Source organism: Stigmatopora nigra, chromosome 6 (assembly GCF_051989575.1).
Source record: "Stigmatopora nigra isolate UIUO_SnigA chromosome 6, RoL_Snig_1.1, whole genome shotgun sequence".
Taxonomy (NCBI): domain Eukaryota; kingdom Metazoa; phylum Chordata; class Actinopteri; order Syngnathiformes; family Syngnathidae; genus Stigmatopora; species Stigmatopora nigra.
Window position 1 is genome coordinate 2,766,063 of NC_135513.1, and position 15,560 is coordinate 2,781,622.

The following is a 15,560-nucleotide window of genomic DNA, read 5'->3' on the forward strand; positions in this document are numbered from 1 at the left end:
TGATTCATGGCCTTAAAGCCCTACGCAAATTACTGTCCGAGAGGATACTTTTGAAGACATCCTCCCTTACGGTTCTTATCTGTGATCCAATCTATTTAATTAAATGTCAATAATTGAATAAGATGTCTGCCTGCAGTTATTGATAATTACAAAGAAGGGTAATTATTAATGAACCTATCATGCCTTCAACAGGTTAAATCCACTTCCTAGCAGCATTTAATGATTAAATACAAATACTGGAGCTTTTCGGACATTACAACCGGGCTGAGGGTTGATTTTCCCGGGAAAAGACAGCGATGAAAGTCAATGGTGAAACGGCAAAGATTGCACTAAAATGGGGTAATATTCACTTCCTGGATGAAAGGAAGCTAAGAGACCATTTGGAATTATTTACTAAGTATTGATGGATGAAATACAATAGATGATTCAGATATTTGTTAGGCCAGCAGAGAAACTGCTCAAAACTAGTGATATTTGCATCAAGGCATCAATAATCAAATGTCGATATACATGTTAACATGTCACATCGACATAACCCTAAATTGGGATTTAGTGTTAGACATTAATAAAAACAGAAACAGTGATTTGGAAATCCTGGAAAATATATAATATATTTCATTAAATAGGCTACACACCCGAGATATTACATGTGAATGCAACAATTTCCAAAACACAATAAGATTTGTGGCAAAAGAAAGTTGAAGATTGCTCATCAAACATCTGTTTTGAACATGTGAGGGTGAAATCTTGCCCATCATGCTTGTGGCAACCTTTGAGGTTAAGATTTTTGAATTTGACAAGTTCACATGCATTATCAATCAAGAAAAGGTGAACATTGGATTCTTATCCACAGACATATGAAGCCAAGTCAGCTGAGAAAAAAAATGAATAAAAACAAATACTATACATTTCACATATTGTAAAATATATATATTGTAATTGACCTGAAATGTAACCTATCCATGGTGTCTGAATAAAACCAAACAAAAAGATTCCGGAAGAGTACATTATGATTGGAAATAGTCCATTTACCTGACATTCGGCCACTTAGTCTTTTGTTTGTTCTAGCTTCATCTGAGGTTAAGGAAAAAGCATGACCACTCAAAGAGTCTCAAATTAAAGAATTAGTTTTGACTACTATCCATTCATATTGCCTGCTGAGGGAAATGAGCTCTGAGCTTGCGTTAACAGACCCATCTCACACACATGAATTGGCGAACAAAAAGAGGACCTGTGCACCTCTCCTTCTTCTGCAATCCAAAACGAATACAGTAAACTTGTGTCTTGCACTATACAGGTCTTGAAACCATGGCTACTGTGTCAGATGCAAACCCTACTCTTGACAAATGTATGAAAAACGAGCTGAAATCAATGTCCTTTTCAAGCTGTGTTGAAGGAAAGAAGAAGAGGAGGAGGGCAGCCATTTTGTCTTTTGTTTGGAGAAGCATCCATTGAGTTGCATTTGGTGGAATGCCAGACTCTCTCCTCCACGGGCGGCACCAACTAAACTGGATTAGTCAATCAGAAGCTTTTCTATTTGAAGGCACAAGCTTAGTTAGCCTAAGGCCTCAAACAAATTCAGGATTTGACAAAATTCTTATTCAGATGGAAATAATCATTCCATCTGGTGTCTTTCATATACTTTATGAGCAGCATAAAACCAAAACTGAATACTCTCGTTTGATTTCATAGTGGAAATTTCGACCTTACACTTTCTGAAAAATAATTTTCACTCTCCTTTTGTGCTAAAAAAATACACAATAATATCTAATAAACTATGAATGGCTTAATTAATTTAGCTTGCAGATACTTTTCATGACATGATTTATTTTGTGTTTATAACAATCAGTCTAATCACAGCAAAATCATTTAAGTAAAAATACTAATATTTGCTTTCTCTCCGAAGTGTAGCTAGTTCTTTAGCTAATAACTAAAAAAATGTAACTGTTTGTTGACATCATAGGCGCCGTTCAAAGCGGCTGCTTGTTGCAGTAGCTCCCTAAACCCTCACTCGTATTCTGTATTTTTACAGCTTTTTTACAGCTTTTTTACCCTTTATTTTTACGTTTCACAGTCTCTTAATACTTAACTTGTTACTTTACTTTATACATTATATTCCATAGTTTAATGTTTTAAAACGTTACTTTCAAGACTCTACTCCAAGACTAAAGCTGTGCGAGAGGCAGTCTTTGATCTATTCGTTTAGTTTATCTTTGCAAATTCTGGATATTATATTTTTTTACGCACTCAGACATGCCTCCGCTGTTTTACAGGAGGGATCAGCTGTTACCGCTACGCACCACCTCTATTCCCCTGGACCTCCCCGCGAAATTAAAGAGGAAAGAAGAGGATGCAGAGCTAGACGAAAATATCAGGGAAGAAAGCGACGCTTCAGACCCAGCATTCCATCTATTATTATGGGGAACGTAAGATCTCTCCCCAATAAGATGGAAGAGCTAAGGGCGCTTACCAAATAACAACGACAATATCGGAGAATCTGCATTATCTTCTTCATGAAGACGTGCCTGAATGAGCTAACACCAGACTCTCTCGTCTCCTTGGATGGCTTTCAGCTGGTGATGGAGGACAGAGATGCCGAGGAGAGCGGTAGGAAGAAAGGTGGGGGACTAGCTGTTTTTTTTAATCATAAATGGTGCAGCCCCGGGCATATTACTGTGAAGGAGCAACTTTGCACTCGAGATATCGAGCTAGTAGCTGTTTTCCTCTGTGAAATATGAATTGTATTATTATATTTAGTCTTGCACCCTTTTGCACTCTGATGTATTAAAAGTTACTAGAATAGAATTTTATTTACACCTATTGGTTAAAATGTGCACTACACCTTTGTACTCCACCTCCTTCATTTGTGTTAACGCCTCCCATTTTTATGACTTTTCTTATCTCTATTAAAAACACTGTTGAAGCAGCTTTTCGGCAGGAAATAGCTTAGAAGAGCTTGGAGAGCAGTCACGCTCTCCCCCGCCTCTGTAGACCCTTCTTTAAATTTCATTCTATCTGCCTCAGTGTGTGTTCCTGTGTTCGAGTTTATTGAAGTGTTGGCCAGTAGCCCCAAGAGCATCAAGCCGTTTTACATCGCCCAGGAGTTCTCACACGTTATCGTAACAACTGCGTATATACAGTGTTCCCTCGCTACTTCGGTTCAGCTATCGCGGATTCAGAGCTTTGCGGATTTTTGGGGGAAAAATAAATCAAAAAAATACAAATATTACATTGAAACACCATATTTTACAGTTTTTTTTGTTATAACATGAATTTCACTCTCTCTACCCGTATTCTATATGGTGTACTGTATACAGGAGGGTAAAATAATATATATATATATATATATGTATTGTTTTTGGAATTAAATTCAAATTAAGCATTTTTTAAGGGGAATCCCTACTTCGCGGAAATTCACTTATCGCGGGTGGTCCCGGTTCCCATTAACCGCGATAAGTGAGGGAACACTGTACCTCCTTCGGGCGATGCGGCAGTCGCTCGCAAGCTTACACCTCCAGTCTCTCCTTATCTCTGGTGATTTTAACCATGATCACTTGGCTTCTACTCTCCCCACCTTCACTCAGGATGTGAACTGCCACACCAGGGAACAAAAAACTCTGGACCTGCTGTATGTCAACACAAAGGAGGCATACAGCTCAGTCCCCCTGCCCCCACTGGGCCGTTCAGACCACAACCTGGTCCATCTGATCCTCACCTACATCCCTATGGTGAGGAAAATAAAACCTACCATGAGGATCATACAAAGATGGACCGAGGAGACCAGCATGGTACTGAGGGACTGTTTTGAGACCACTGACTGGAAGGTGCTGTGCGATTCATATGGGAAAGACATTGACAGCGTGACCCACTGCATCACAGATTAAATTAACTTCTGTGTTGAGAACATTATACCCTCCAGGAAGGTCCTATGTTTTTCCAACAATTAGCTGTGGGTCACCAGGGATCTAAGGGCCCTCCTGAACAAGAAGAAGGGGGCTTGGGGGAGAAAGAGAGTCTGAAAATGGTCCGGAAGGAGCTGAAGAGAGAGATGAGGAAGGGAAAAACCATCTACAGGAGGAAGCTAGAGAACCAACTCCAGAGAGGCAACACCAAAGAGGCCTGAAGGAGCTTGAGGACCATCTCGGGCCATGGAGGCAACAGTGAGAGAGACTCAGAGTCCGGAGACAAGAAGTGGGTCGTCTGATGTGGTAGCTTGCAGCGTGGGGGCCCCACAAGGCACAGAGCTCTCCCCACTCCTCTTCTCCCTCTACACATCAGACTTCAAACATAGTACAGACACCTGCCACCTCCAAAAGTTCTGTGACGACATTTCTATTGTTAGACGAGTGACGGATGGGAACGACTTGGAGTACAGCGGAGTCCTTACAGCTTTTTTTGACTGGTGTAGGCAAAACCACCTCTACATCACCATCAGTAAGACAAAGGAAACGGTCCTTGACTTTCGGAGGAATCCTCAACAGACCACGCAGGTGAACATCCAGGGTACAGACATGAAATCGTGGAGAATTTTAAGTACCTGGGTGTTCACCTCCACAACAAACTAGACTAATGTAATATATTGATACTATAACGGTGATCTTAACCATCGCCACCTGATGGTAATCACGTATTACCGAGTGACTCGGATGTTGAGGTGATAAAAGGCTGTCGGTGAGTGTCAATAAACTAGCCTACGGCACGCATGCAAGTTGGCTCCATCATCTATACTGCAAAGCTATTACGGTGGCGATGAGGATGGGATCCTTTTCAAGCCGGTTTCGGTACGTGGAAACTAAGGCGTTACACGAAGGTAACAGGACGTTGCAAACTAGCATTAGCAAGAGTTATCAAGGTAACGGCGGCGGGGCACCATGGCCAGGTTCATTGGAAATCTCGGCAAATACAAAGAAGATAAAGAAGACTTTGATTCCTACGTGGAGAGGTTCGAGCAATGGATGATTATAAACGAGGTGGAGGATAGTAAGCAAGCCAACGTTTTCCTGGCGATAATAGGTGCCGAAGCTTACACTCTGCTAAAAAAACTATGCGTTCCAGAAAAGCCAGGTAGCCTCTTGTATGAGGTATTAAGCAAAAAAATATCATCACAATACAAACTGAAACCGCTGGTGATCGGGGAGCGATTCAAATTTCAAAAAAGGAATCAGAAGGCAAACAAGTCTGTGTCAGATTATGTTGTGGCACTAAAGCAGTTGTCCACCCACTGCAAATTTGGTACTCATTTAGATGAAGCACTGAGAGACAGATTCGTTAGTGGATAGAGTGTGGAGGCTATTCAGAGAAGGTTACTTGCAGAGCAAGATTTGACATTTTAAAAAAAACATGCAAACTGTCGCTATCGATGGAAATGGCATCAAGAAATACATTGGAGTTCGCCAGCAAAATGGAAGGACCTGCCACAGTGAAGGTGCATGGAAATACCAACCAAACACCACCAGCCGCCTCCCGCTCCGGAGTAGAAAAAATGGGCCAGTCACTGAGAAAAGAGATAAAGGAACACCAGGATGTTAAATTTATTGCAACCTTTGACGATAATGCGTGCAAGTATCTAGAATCATGGGTGACCAAGTATGATTTTAACCTGTCTTTGAGAGACGCCAGAAATAAAGAAGAAGTTAAGAAAAGTTTAGTGGAGAAAAGAGCAAAGAAGATTAAGAAGGGAAAGAATGTAGAAAAGTTGGAAGCACAACTATGTGCTGTTGAAGTGTGGATAAAACACAGTAAAATAATGGCAGAAAGCATTTTGGAAAAGACAGAAAGAAAAGTGTACCAAATGAAGACCAACGGAGGAGACCGGAGCCAGACGAAGAGACATTGCCGGAAATGCACCAGCCGCAGTGCAGCAGCAAAATGAGCCAGAAGCGGAAGCAGACGTCAACCAACAGCGGGGACCGCCTACCCCGTCTACCTCCCTCCCAAACTCCACCTCCACGAGCTTAGGGGACGAAGCGTTCTCTTCTATTGGAAGCCGTACAAGATCAAACACAACAGCAACAGCAGACGTCCTGGCTGCAAAAACAAAATTATACCCAGACATCGCTGCAGCAACAAAATTATACCCAGACATCGCTGCAACAACAAAATTATACCCATACATCGCTGCAACAACAAAATTATACCCAGACACCTCCGCAACAACAAAATTATACCCAGACATCGCTGCAACAACAAAATTGTACTCAGACATCGCTGCGACAACAAAATTATACCCAGACATCCAGCAGGTAGCAGCATATCCATGGTAGCCACCTACCTTACTGCTCTACCCCCCATGGACTGAAGAAAAAAAAAAAGCAGCAGCATGCGCATCAGTTCCCGCCATTGAAGTTAACGTTGAAAAATGGGCAGCTGCAATTAGAGAACATGGATCCTACCACCTCAACGGCAATGAATTACTAAGCGTCCTACGTCTAACCGCAGGACATCGAAACGGAAAATTCCAAGGAGCCTTTACTCCAGCCAACCAACAAGGCCAGATCCACCAACCAGGCCAAGAACTAGACAACGCCCTAAATACTCTTTTAGAAAGAGACATCGCAGTGTTCAAGAAACCTCCTGATTTGACTAAAGTCTGCCAATGCCGCCAAGAATCTGGAGAAAATGCAAAAAAATATGTGGACCGCCTCCAAGACGTACTGAAACTACATAGTGGCATCGAAGAAAGCACTGAGGCACAAAGCACATACCAGACATTGCTGCGAGCAACATTCCTGGATTGACTAGTGGATGGCACAGTCAATTTCATCAAGAAACATCACCACACTTGGAGAACTGCCCCGGTGAATGATCTCATAGCTTGGGCCTCACACGCTGAAGACCTAAAAAGACAAAAAGCACAATCATCAAGCATCAATGCCATGTACACATTTCTCCAACATGCCTCTCCTCCACCTTCTGCACCAATTTACTACCAAAATCGGAGAAGAGGACGTGGACGCGGAAGAGGAGAGGCCGACCAGCCACCAGACAGGATGTGTGCTACAACTGTGGCAAGTACGGCCACTACGCCCGAGATTGCCGCTCCAAACAAAAATTTGAGATCCCAGAATCTGACCACTCTCATCCAACCGAATGACGCCAGCAGGAAAGGTTAAGTGATAAATACACTGATGACACCAAAACGTTCGTCGAGGTGCTTGACCTGCCAGTCCTGTTTAGCCAGATATCCTCTATTGACCCACCAGTAAGAAAACTAGGCTTAGGGCCATTTACTACAACATTGAAATTAATTGTGGATTCAGGAGCACAATCCTCCGTGCTCACTGATCTACCAACAGATGTCAAATTGTCAAAAAGCACAATAATGGTCGTAGGAGTGGGAGGTAAACCAGCCATCCAATACTTTACCGAACCACTGACCATTATTGAAGAAGAAGGAACATAATACCCAGATCAAACTTTCGTGTACGTGCCTCGTTGTCCTGAAAACGTCCTCGGACGAGAATTGATAAAAATCATGAGCCTTATACTAATGGTCTAAGGCTCTAGCATGGTCGTGACAAAAAGAGGACAAGAAACACCAATGCAGATGTTAGTACTAGAAGGAAAAGACAAACCACGCCCATTCTACAGTCTGGATCCCAACCAAAAAGGTCCAACATCAGTAACAAACAATCTCCAACAGATACCAGAACAAATCCTACCAAATTCAAATTGGGTGCCTCAAACCACATACCCACTTCACTCCACCACCTGCTTCGCCCCGAACAAAGATGACAGAGACTTCTTTAATCAATGGTCCCGATTGACAATCATGTGGGCCCAAATAAAAGACCTAATTTGGAACGAACAGGCAGGATTGATGGCAGCCACAGTAGTCTTCCCAGATGACACACATGCACTAACCGCATATGAAAGCTCTGGTATTCCCCACATTTCACTGGCAGAACCAACAGGCTGGAGATGGAAAGACAGAGGACCAAAGATAAGAGATGTAACATGGTCCGAACAACGACTCCCATGGACCCCATGTCAAGATGGAAGATTCAAACGCATCATGTTATCAGGAAACTTGTTCTGGAGGAAAAAAACTAAACTGGGTGACAACATGTGTCCCCAACACCGAACTAAATGCATGACATCCGGAAGAAACCACGATCCTGGCACTAAAAGATGTCATAGATCAAATACCACGTCAGCTGTGGTCAGCGTCAAAAAACGATGTGGGCCTAATGACCACAGCCACAGAAGTAACAATTGAACCAAGAACAACCTATTGCCCACGAATCAATCAATACCCACTCAAACCTGATGCCAAAGAAGGAATCACACCAGTAATCATGAACATGGTAAAAGCTGGAGTGCTCATAGAAGCCCCCAAGGTAACTTGTAACACACCAATCTTTCCAGTAAAGAAAGCAGACACCATGGCCTGGCGAATGGTCCACGACTTAAGAGCTGTAAATCAGGCAGTAAAACAGAGAGCCCCCTGCGTCCCCGACCCCCACACTCTACTCAATGCGCTAAAGCCACTACAGAAACGGTTCACAGTAATTGATCTAAGCAATGGTTCGGTTTCACCTTTAATCAAAAGAAATACACCTATACGAGACTACCCCAAGGCTATGCAGAGAGCCCCACCATTTTCTCTCAAGAAATCAACAACTGTCTGAGCCTCGATGAACACAGTGAAACCACTCAAATTTTGATTTACGTAGATGACATTCTCATCGCCAGTCCAACCAAAGAAGAATATCAAGAAGATGCAGTGAAACTGTGTCAACACCTAGCAAAGACAGAAAACAAAGCCTCACTGACCAAACTACAGTGGACTCAGACCAAAGTAGTTTTCTTAGGTCACATCATATCGGCAGAAGGAAGAAAACTAACCTCTGATCGGAAACAAGCTATCCTTGATGCCCCCAAACCAAACAGACCATCACAAGCACAGGCCCCTTGGGCCTACCCGACTACAAGAAACTGCTCACCCAAACAGTGGACTTCAAAGACGGATTCATGACATCCGTCCTACTCCAACGACATGGTACACATATGCGACCAGTGGCCTACTACTCAAAGAAACTTGATGCTGTCGCCAGAGCCCTGCCCCAGTGTGTCCAAGCAGTGTGTTCCGCAGCAATGGCTGTCCAAGCATCCGCCGAATTGGTGTTGTTCCATCCCACCACTCTACTACTAACACACTCAGTAGATGTTCTTTTGACTCAAACAAAGATGGCATTTCTCTCACCAGCAAGACATCTTGGCCTAACAGCTGTACTATTGTCCCAACCCCATCTCACCATCAAGAGATGCAGCACTCTCAATCCTGCAAGTCTCCTCCCAGTGGAGACAGATGGGACACCATACAGTTGCACAGAAGCCACCGAGGAAATCTGCAAACCAAGAAGAGAATTGCTAGACACACTTGATAGGTTCATTAATAATTACCCTTTGTCATGATCAATAACTGCAGGCAGACATCTTATTCAATTATTGACATTTAATTAAATAGATTGGATCACGGATAAGTAACCTTAAGGGAGGCGATCTTCCAAAGTATCCCTCCCGAACAGTATTTTGCGTACAGCTTTAAGGAATTAAAACAAAAACAATCACGCCTTCATTTGACCTAACAATCATATAACAATTACATAAAGAAGCCCGAAGTGCGTCACAAGTGTTATGAACGTGGCAGAAACAACATTCTTGTTATTGGCCAAATGACCCTGGCCTCGTTACAAAAGGGACCACCGAATCTCGAAGACCCAGATTGGGTGAATTGTTTGTAAAAACATCCTGGAACAGGCAGTCCAGGTTAAGGATGACTTGGCGGTTATTGGTGACCTTGCAACACTTTGAGAATAATAAGAGAATGATTTAACAAAGAAATGACTTAATACAACTATATTTATAATAGTAATACAGAATAAACCCAACAACACCCTTACAAGAAGGAGAAGCAGTGTTTGTAGATGGTTCCTCAGGCAAAGATGAACTAGGCAACACCAACACAGGCTATGCAGTAGTCACACAACAAAAGACCCTGAAAAGCGGAAGATTGACAGGAAACCTGTCAGCACAAGCAGCAGAACTAATTGCATTGACAGAAGCATGTAAATTATTCAAAAACAATGCAGTGACCATTTGGACCGACAGCCAATACGCCCACTCGACATTACACATCTTTGCTGCCATGTGGGCACGACGAGGCATGAAAACATCAACAGGAAGACCAGTTCAACATGCCAAATTGCTCACTGACCTCTGAGCCGCTGTACTGCTACCCTCCAAAATAGCAGTATGCAAATGCAAAGCTCACACCTCAGCAAAAGACACCGTTTCTGTAGGAAATGCAAAAGCAGATTTGGCCGCCAAACAAGCAGCTCCAGACAAAACAAAGATCATCATGCTTGCCAACCACAAAGAAACACAACAACACAACACATCCCAAAACAAGTACTGATCGACATGCAAAACAATGCTCCAGAAAAAGAAAAAAAGTGCTATGGAAAATGATGAACATCGAACATACCCCAGAAGGCCTCTACCACAAAGAAGACCGACCAGTCATCCCTCGCAGTCTATTCCACGCAGTAGCCACATTGAGTCATGGGAAGTCCCATGTCTCAACAGGAGGGATGATATCGATGGTAGAACAGACAATGACAATACCACAGGGTTTACAAACCTATTTTAAAACTTTTTGTAGGTCATGTCTGGTGTGTTGTCGTCACAGTGCTCAGGGAAACTTAAGACCACAGAGAGGGAAATGCCCAGTGGGCTCCTACCCATTTGAAGTTTTACATATGGACTTTATTGAACTACAGAGAAGTGGTCAGCACAAGTACTGTTTAGTGTTAGTAGAATCACTAACTAAATGGGTTGAACTTATTCCTTCAAAACATCCAAACACCCTCACAGTAGCCAAAGCCATTTGTAAACACAATACCAGAACATGGCATTCCACGAGTCTTGTGGATTGATAACGGTAGCCATTTTGTAAATAGCATCGTTGACAATATGGCCATCCATTTAGGGATCACCCTAAAAAATCATTGTGCATACCATCCACAGAGCGCAGGCTTAGTTGAACGGACCAACGGTACTATTAAACTAAGACTCAAAAAGATCATGGAAGAAACCAAAAAAAACATGGCCTGAGTGTTTATCTCTAGTAAAAACTTACATGAGAATAACGCCAAACCCACAAGGGATAATGCCCTTTGAGGCAGTAACAGGCAGACCCTGTGTGCTCCCCTTATGGGAAAACCAGCCATGGCCAGACAAAACAGGAGAGGCAGATCCATTGACTAAAATCACTAAATGGTTATGTGAATTGTTTAAAGAACGTACTGTGTCAAGAACAAATGATCTGCCCAGTACCCCTCTTCCCCCCGCACAGGAGTCGGTGACTTGGTGTTGGTGAAGGTGATGGTCGAGCCCACGCTGGGACGGCCCATTCGTCGTTCTGACCACACCCACCGCTCTAAAAATCGCTGAGAGGGACACGTGGATCCACCAGAGTCACTGCAAAAAGGTCACCTAACTAAGACAAGAGATACCCCCTGATTCGTGTCAAAAAGAAGAAGAACAAAGGAGAAGATGACCCCTTTTCAGACATTGTTTGGACTTTGCCTGTGGCTAACCATCACCACAAGCGCCACAAAGATAAAAACACAAATCTGGGGCCCTGAAGAGTCACATTTGCAGTGTACAACTTGGCTGAACCCCAAAACCTTCAAGTACGCCTACACCGTCTGCTCACCACAAGCCCCCGGAACTGCAGATCTTGTGGTGCCCCTAGAACAGGGGTGGCCAACCAGTCATAGACCAAGAGCCACATTTTTTTACTGTGTTACCACAAAGAGCCACATTTTTTACTGTGTTACCGCAAAGAGCCACATCACACAGATTTATTGTAAATGTCACACACTAGCATAGTAATGACATAAATTGACTCCTACAGTACTAACACCACAGGCCAGTCATTATCAACAATGAACATTGTGTGCACTGTCTCACACAGACAAACTCTCAGTTCAACCAAGTCCACAAACAAAAATATAATAATTTAAAATAGCGTTTTTCTTTTTCTATGCATGTTACTTAGTGGGACTTCTGTCATAAAATCAGAGCCTATTTTTGCGCAACGTTCGCTCCTCGTGAGCTGTCATTTATTATGAATGGCTTTTAACTAGCGCGCCCACCACGTGGGTGTACACCTCGCTCTCCTATTGGCTGCTCCCGGCTGAGCACTCTCGCCTTGGTCTGCCTCGCAGGGGGTGCGGCTTTTTCAGCCGACGCTCGATCTTTGGGATACTTTTTGTGTGCGCGACGCCGTTCATTGTCGCTTCTGGTTCACGGGAGCTCTCCCACTCTGTTAAAAACGTTTACTCAAATGACCTTTCTCCTACTGGGAAACTTTGAGGTATTTTCATCCCAAGCACATGCGCATTGGACGAAAATACCGTATTGAACTCAAGCGAAGCGCACACGCAAATAAAAATAAAACACAAATACAAACTTTGATATGGACGTAAGAGCCGCATGAAACCGGGCAAAGAGCCGCATGCGGCTCGGGAGCCGCGGGTTGGCCACCCCTGCCCTAGAAGGACTCAGAAGCAGGTGCTCTACCTGTAGTATGGAATACTTCGATTCAACTACAACGGTGACCGGAAGCGAATTTCCGACACGACAATGGTATGCGGGAATTCAACCAGAGTGGGACGGGAGGAAGTACCGAGAGAGGTGGAATTCAATTTTTGCCATGTCCGATTCTACTGTCAACTGGAAGATCACTGACACTGCAAAACAATACCAGGAAGAATTCCCCAAACTCAAGAAGAAGAATACCCATTTGACCATAACTGTAAAAACTGAGGAACAAGGGTGTCTCCATTTCGCTTTGGTCCCATTTCAATTCTGTATCCTAGAGCCCGAAGCACAGCCCACTTATACTGCAGGCAACCCTGATGCGTATAAACATGTCCCCGTTAGCATCATTAAAGTAAAAGAAAAAGATCCGATCAATCTGTTACAAGCTTGGGATGACCCCTTTGATCAGGGTAAACATACACACCCCCTAGCAACCAACACCTGGTGGCAATCTGCCATTATGACTGCACACAAGAATAACGTGTCGGGTTGTTATGTTTGTTCCCTTTTACCCCATGCAGCTGGACAGCCAGCTTTGTATGCTACATCATTTACACACACAGACGGATTAGAAGCCGTAGCCAAAACCTTTGCCCCCACTTCTAATGCCAAACGCCTTTCTGTGCTCAATCAAGCGTCCGCTACAGGATTTAAAATCACCTTAGACAAATTACATTTGGCTAATTGTAATGATATTGAAGACGACTCATACTGTTTCCCCTTGTGTGTAAATTTAACAGGAACAGGGGACAGGTCCATCTCATCAGTCGACTCCAAGCACTGTAACCACACCACACTTATGCCACTTAGTTATGCACCTGAGGCAATAGAGGGAGTCTGGTGGATGTGTGGCTCGAAGGCGTATATGCGACTGCCTGTCAGCGCCGCAGCCATCTGTACTCCTGTCTCTGTCTCTGATCACACGTACATAGTAACAGCAATACCAGCCCCCCAAACAAAAGGCCCAAACGCTTTGTTACTTTCAAGGAACATGATCCCATATGGGGAAGTAATGTCCCCATAGAGCACAGATATTGGTCAACTAGTGACAGAATCCTACAAGCCCTGTTCCCCACGTACATTGACGGAGGCAGAAAGACAATACAGCCAGATAGAGAAAGAGGCTTTGGCCATAATTTTTGGTGTGACCAAATTTCATATATACTTATATGGCCGCAAGTTCAGTTTAATAACTGACCACAAGCCACATCTGGCCATTTTGGGAACAAAGTCGGGAATCCCCACTTTAGCTGCTCTGCGAATGCAGCGTTGGGCGCTGAGAGTGATGGCTTACAATTACAATATCGAGTACGGAACGTCGCCGGAAAACGCCAATGTAGATGACTTACCTATACTGCCAGGGAAGGGGAAGGATAACACAGCGGAGGAAAACAGCACCTTCTATTTCACAGTAGTGGATGAGCTTCCCGTGCAGGCTATGGAGATTGCAAAGATCACTCTCAAGGACCCAGTCATGTGCAAAGTACTGGAGTCGAATCGGTCTGGATGGCCAAGTCATAACCAGGACGTGCGACTTAACCCATACTTTTCCCGGAAAAATGAACTGTCTGTGGAACAAGGATGCATATTATCGGGAATTCGAGTTATCATTCCACCTGCACACCGAGAGCGACTACTGCAGGATCTTCACCAAGGACACCCTGGAGGATGCAGAATGAAGGCCTTGGCCAGGAGCTACTTGTGGTGGCCACAGCTGGACAGTGTTATAGAATATAATGTGCAACAATGTGAGGCCTGTCAGAGTGTGAGGAAGCTACCAGCAGCAGCACCTCTACACTGCTGGCAGTGGCCGATTAGAGTTTGGCAATGAATACATATTGACTTTGCCACAAAAAGGCCATCGCCATGGCAACAACCACCGCAGCCAAAGTGATTGAGGTATTGCAGAACATCTTTTCGTCTTACAGTCTTCCTGAGGAGATTGTTTCCGACAACGGCCCTCAATTCACGTCACAGGAGTACAAAACCTTCCTGCTGAGCAATGGAATAAAACAAACTTTGGCATCGGATTACCAACCCGCTTCCAATGGAACTGCAGAGCGAGCAGTTCAGACAGTGAAAGCATCACTGCTGAAACAAGTGCTTGATGAAAGGAAACAAAATATCACCATAACAATGCCGGACCGGCTAGCTAACTTCCTGATAGCATACAGGAGTACACCACAGTGTTATGGAATGTGCTCCAGCGGAATTGTTCCTAAAACGTCAAATCAGGACCAGTTTCAGCTTACTGAAGCCAGATCTCGGTTGGGTCGTGGAAGCGAAACAACAAAGGCAGAAGACATACCATGATAAAACCCCCTTCAAGCTGAGAAATCTGTCTGAGGGTGACTCAGTCCTGATCCGGAATTTCCGTGGAGGAAAGGAGAGGTGGACAAGAGGAATAGTGGAAAAGATACTCGGACCAGTCACCGACATGCTGTGGAATGGAATGAGCCGACGCACAGTCCACATAGGCCACCTGCTGTACAACCAACCATCCAGACCAAAGACGTTGCAGTTTCCAGATGAGCAGCTGGACGTCACGAACAAATACTGGTGGTTCATGCATATGTGGATAGAAAAGGCACACCTGGAGCAGTAGGTGGTAGCCCGTACTCACCGGAAGAGACACCTTTGAAACATATGGAGGCTAAAGAGACACAGGTAACACCTTCACCTGGCTCAGTGACAAAACAGTTACACCGGACCACCGAGCGGTCAGTTCCCCAGAGGTGTTTGGGGGCAGGTACCCAGTAAGAGTAACAGCACCTCCAAAGTGACTGAATCTGTGATCAATCAGTTGTGAGGAACGTGGTTCCTGCAATAAAATAGTTCCGGTTCCTACAAAAATGTGAAAAAGAGTCTCTGAGATGTATGAGTGTTGAGGGTCAATGGTTGTCTGTCTCCTTGTATCATACAATTGGCTGGCCACCAATTCACTAACC

At 44.0% G+C, this 15,560-nt stretch overlaps 1 protein-coding gene across 2 annotated transcripts in view; it reads left to right on the top strand.

Moving 5' to 3' along the window:
* The first annotated feature begins 1,970 nt into the window (after window positions 1-1,970).
* cxcl12b (chemokine (C-X-C motif) ligand 12b (stromal cell-derived factor 1)) overlaps window positions 1,971-15,560 on the top strand; it is a 50,257-nt gene continuing 36,667 nt past the window's right edge. For both annotated transcript variants that reach the window (XM_077719084.1, XM_077719086.1), the window contains exon 1: window positions 1,971-2,619. In XM_077719084.1, the coding sequence (XP_077575210.1) occupies window positions 2,514-2,619 (106 nt within the window). In that variant the 5' untranslated portion in view covers window positions 1,971-2,513. The remainder of the gene's footprint in view (window positions 2,620-15,560) is intronic.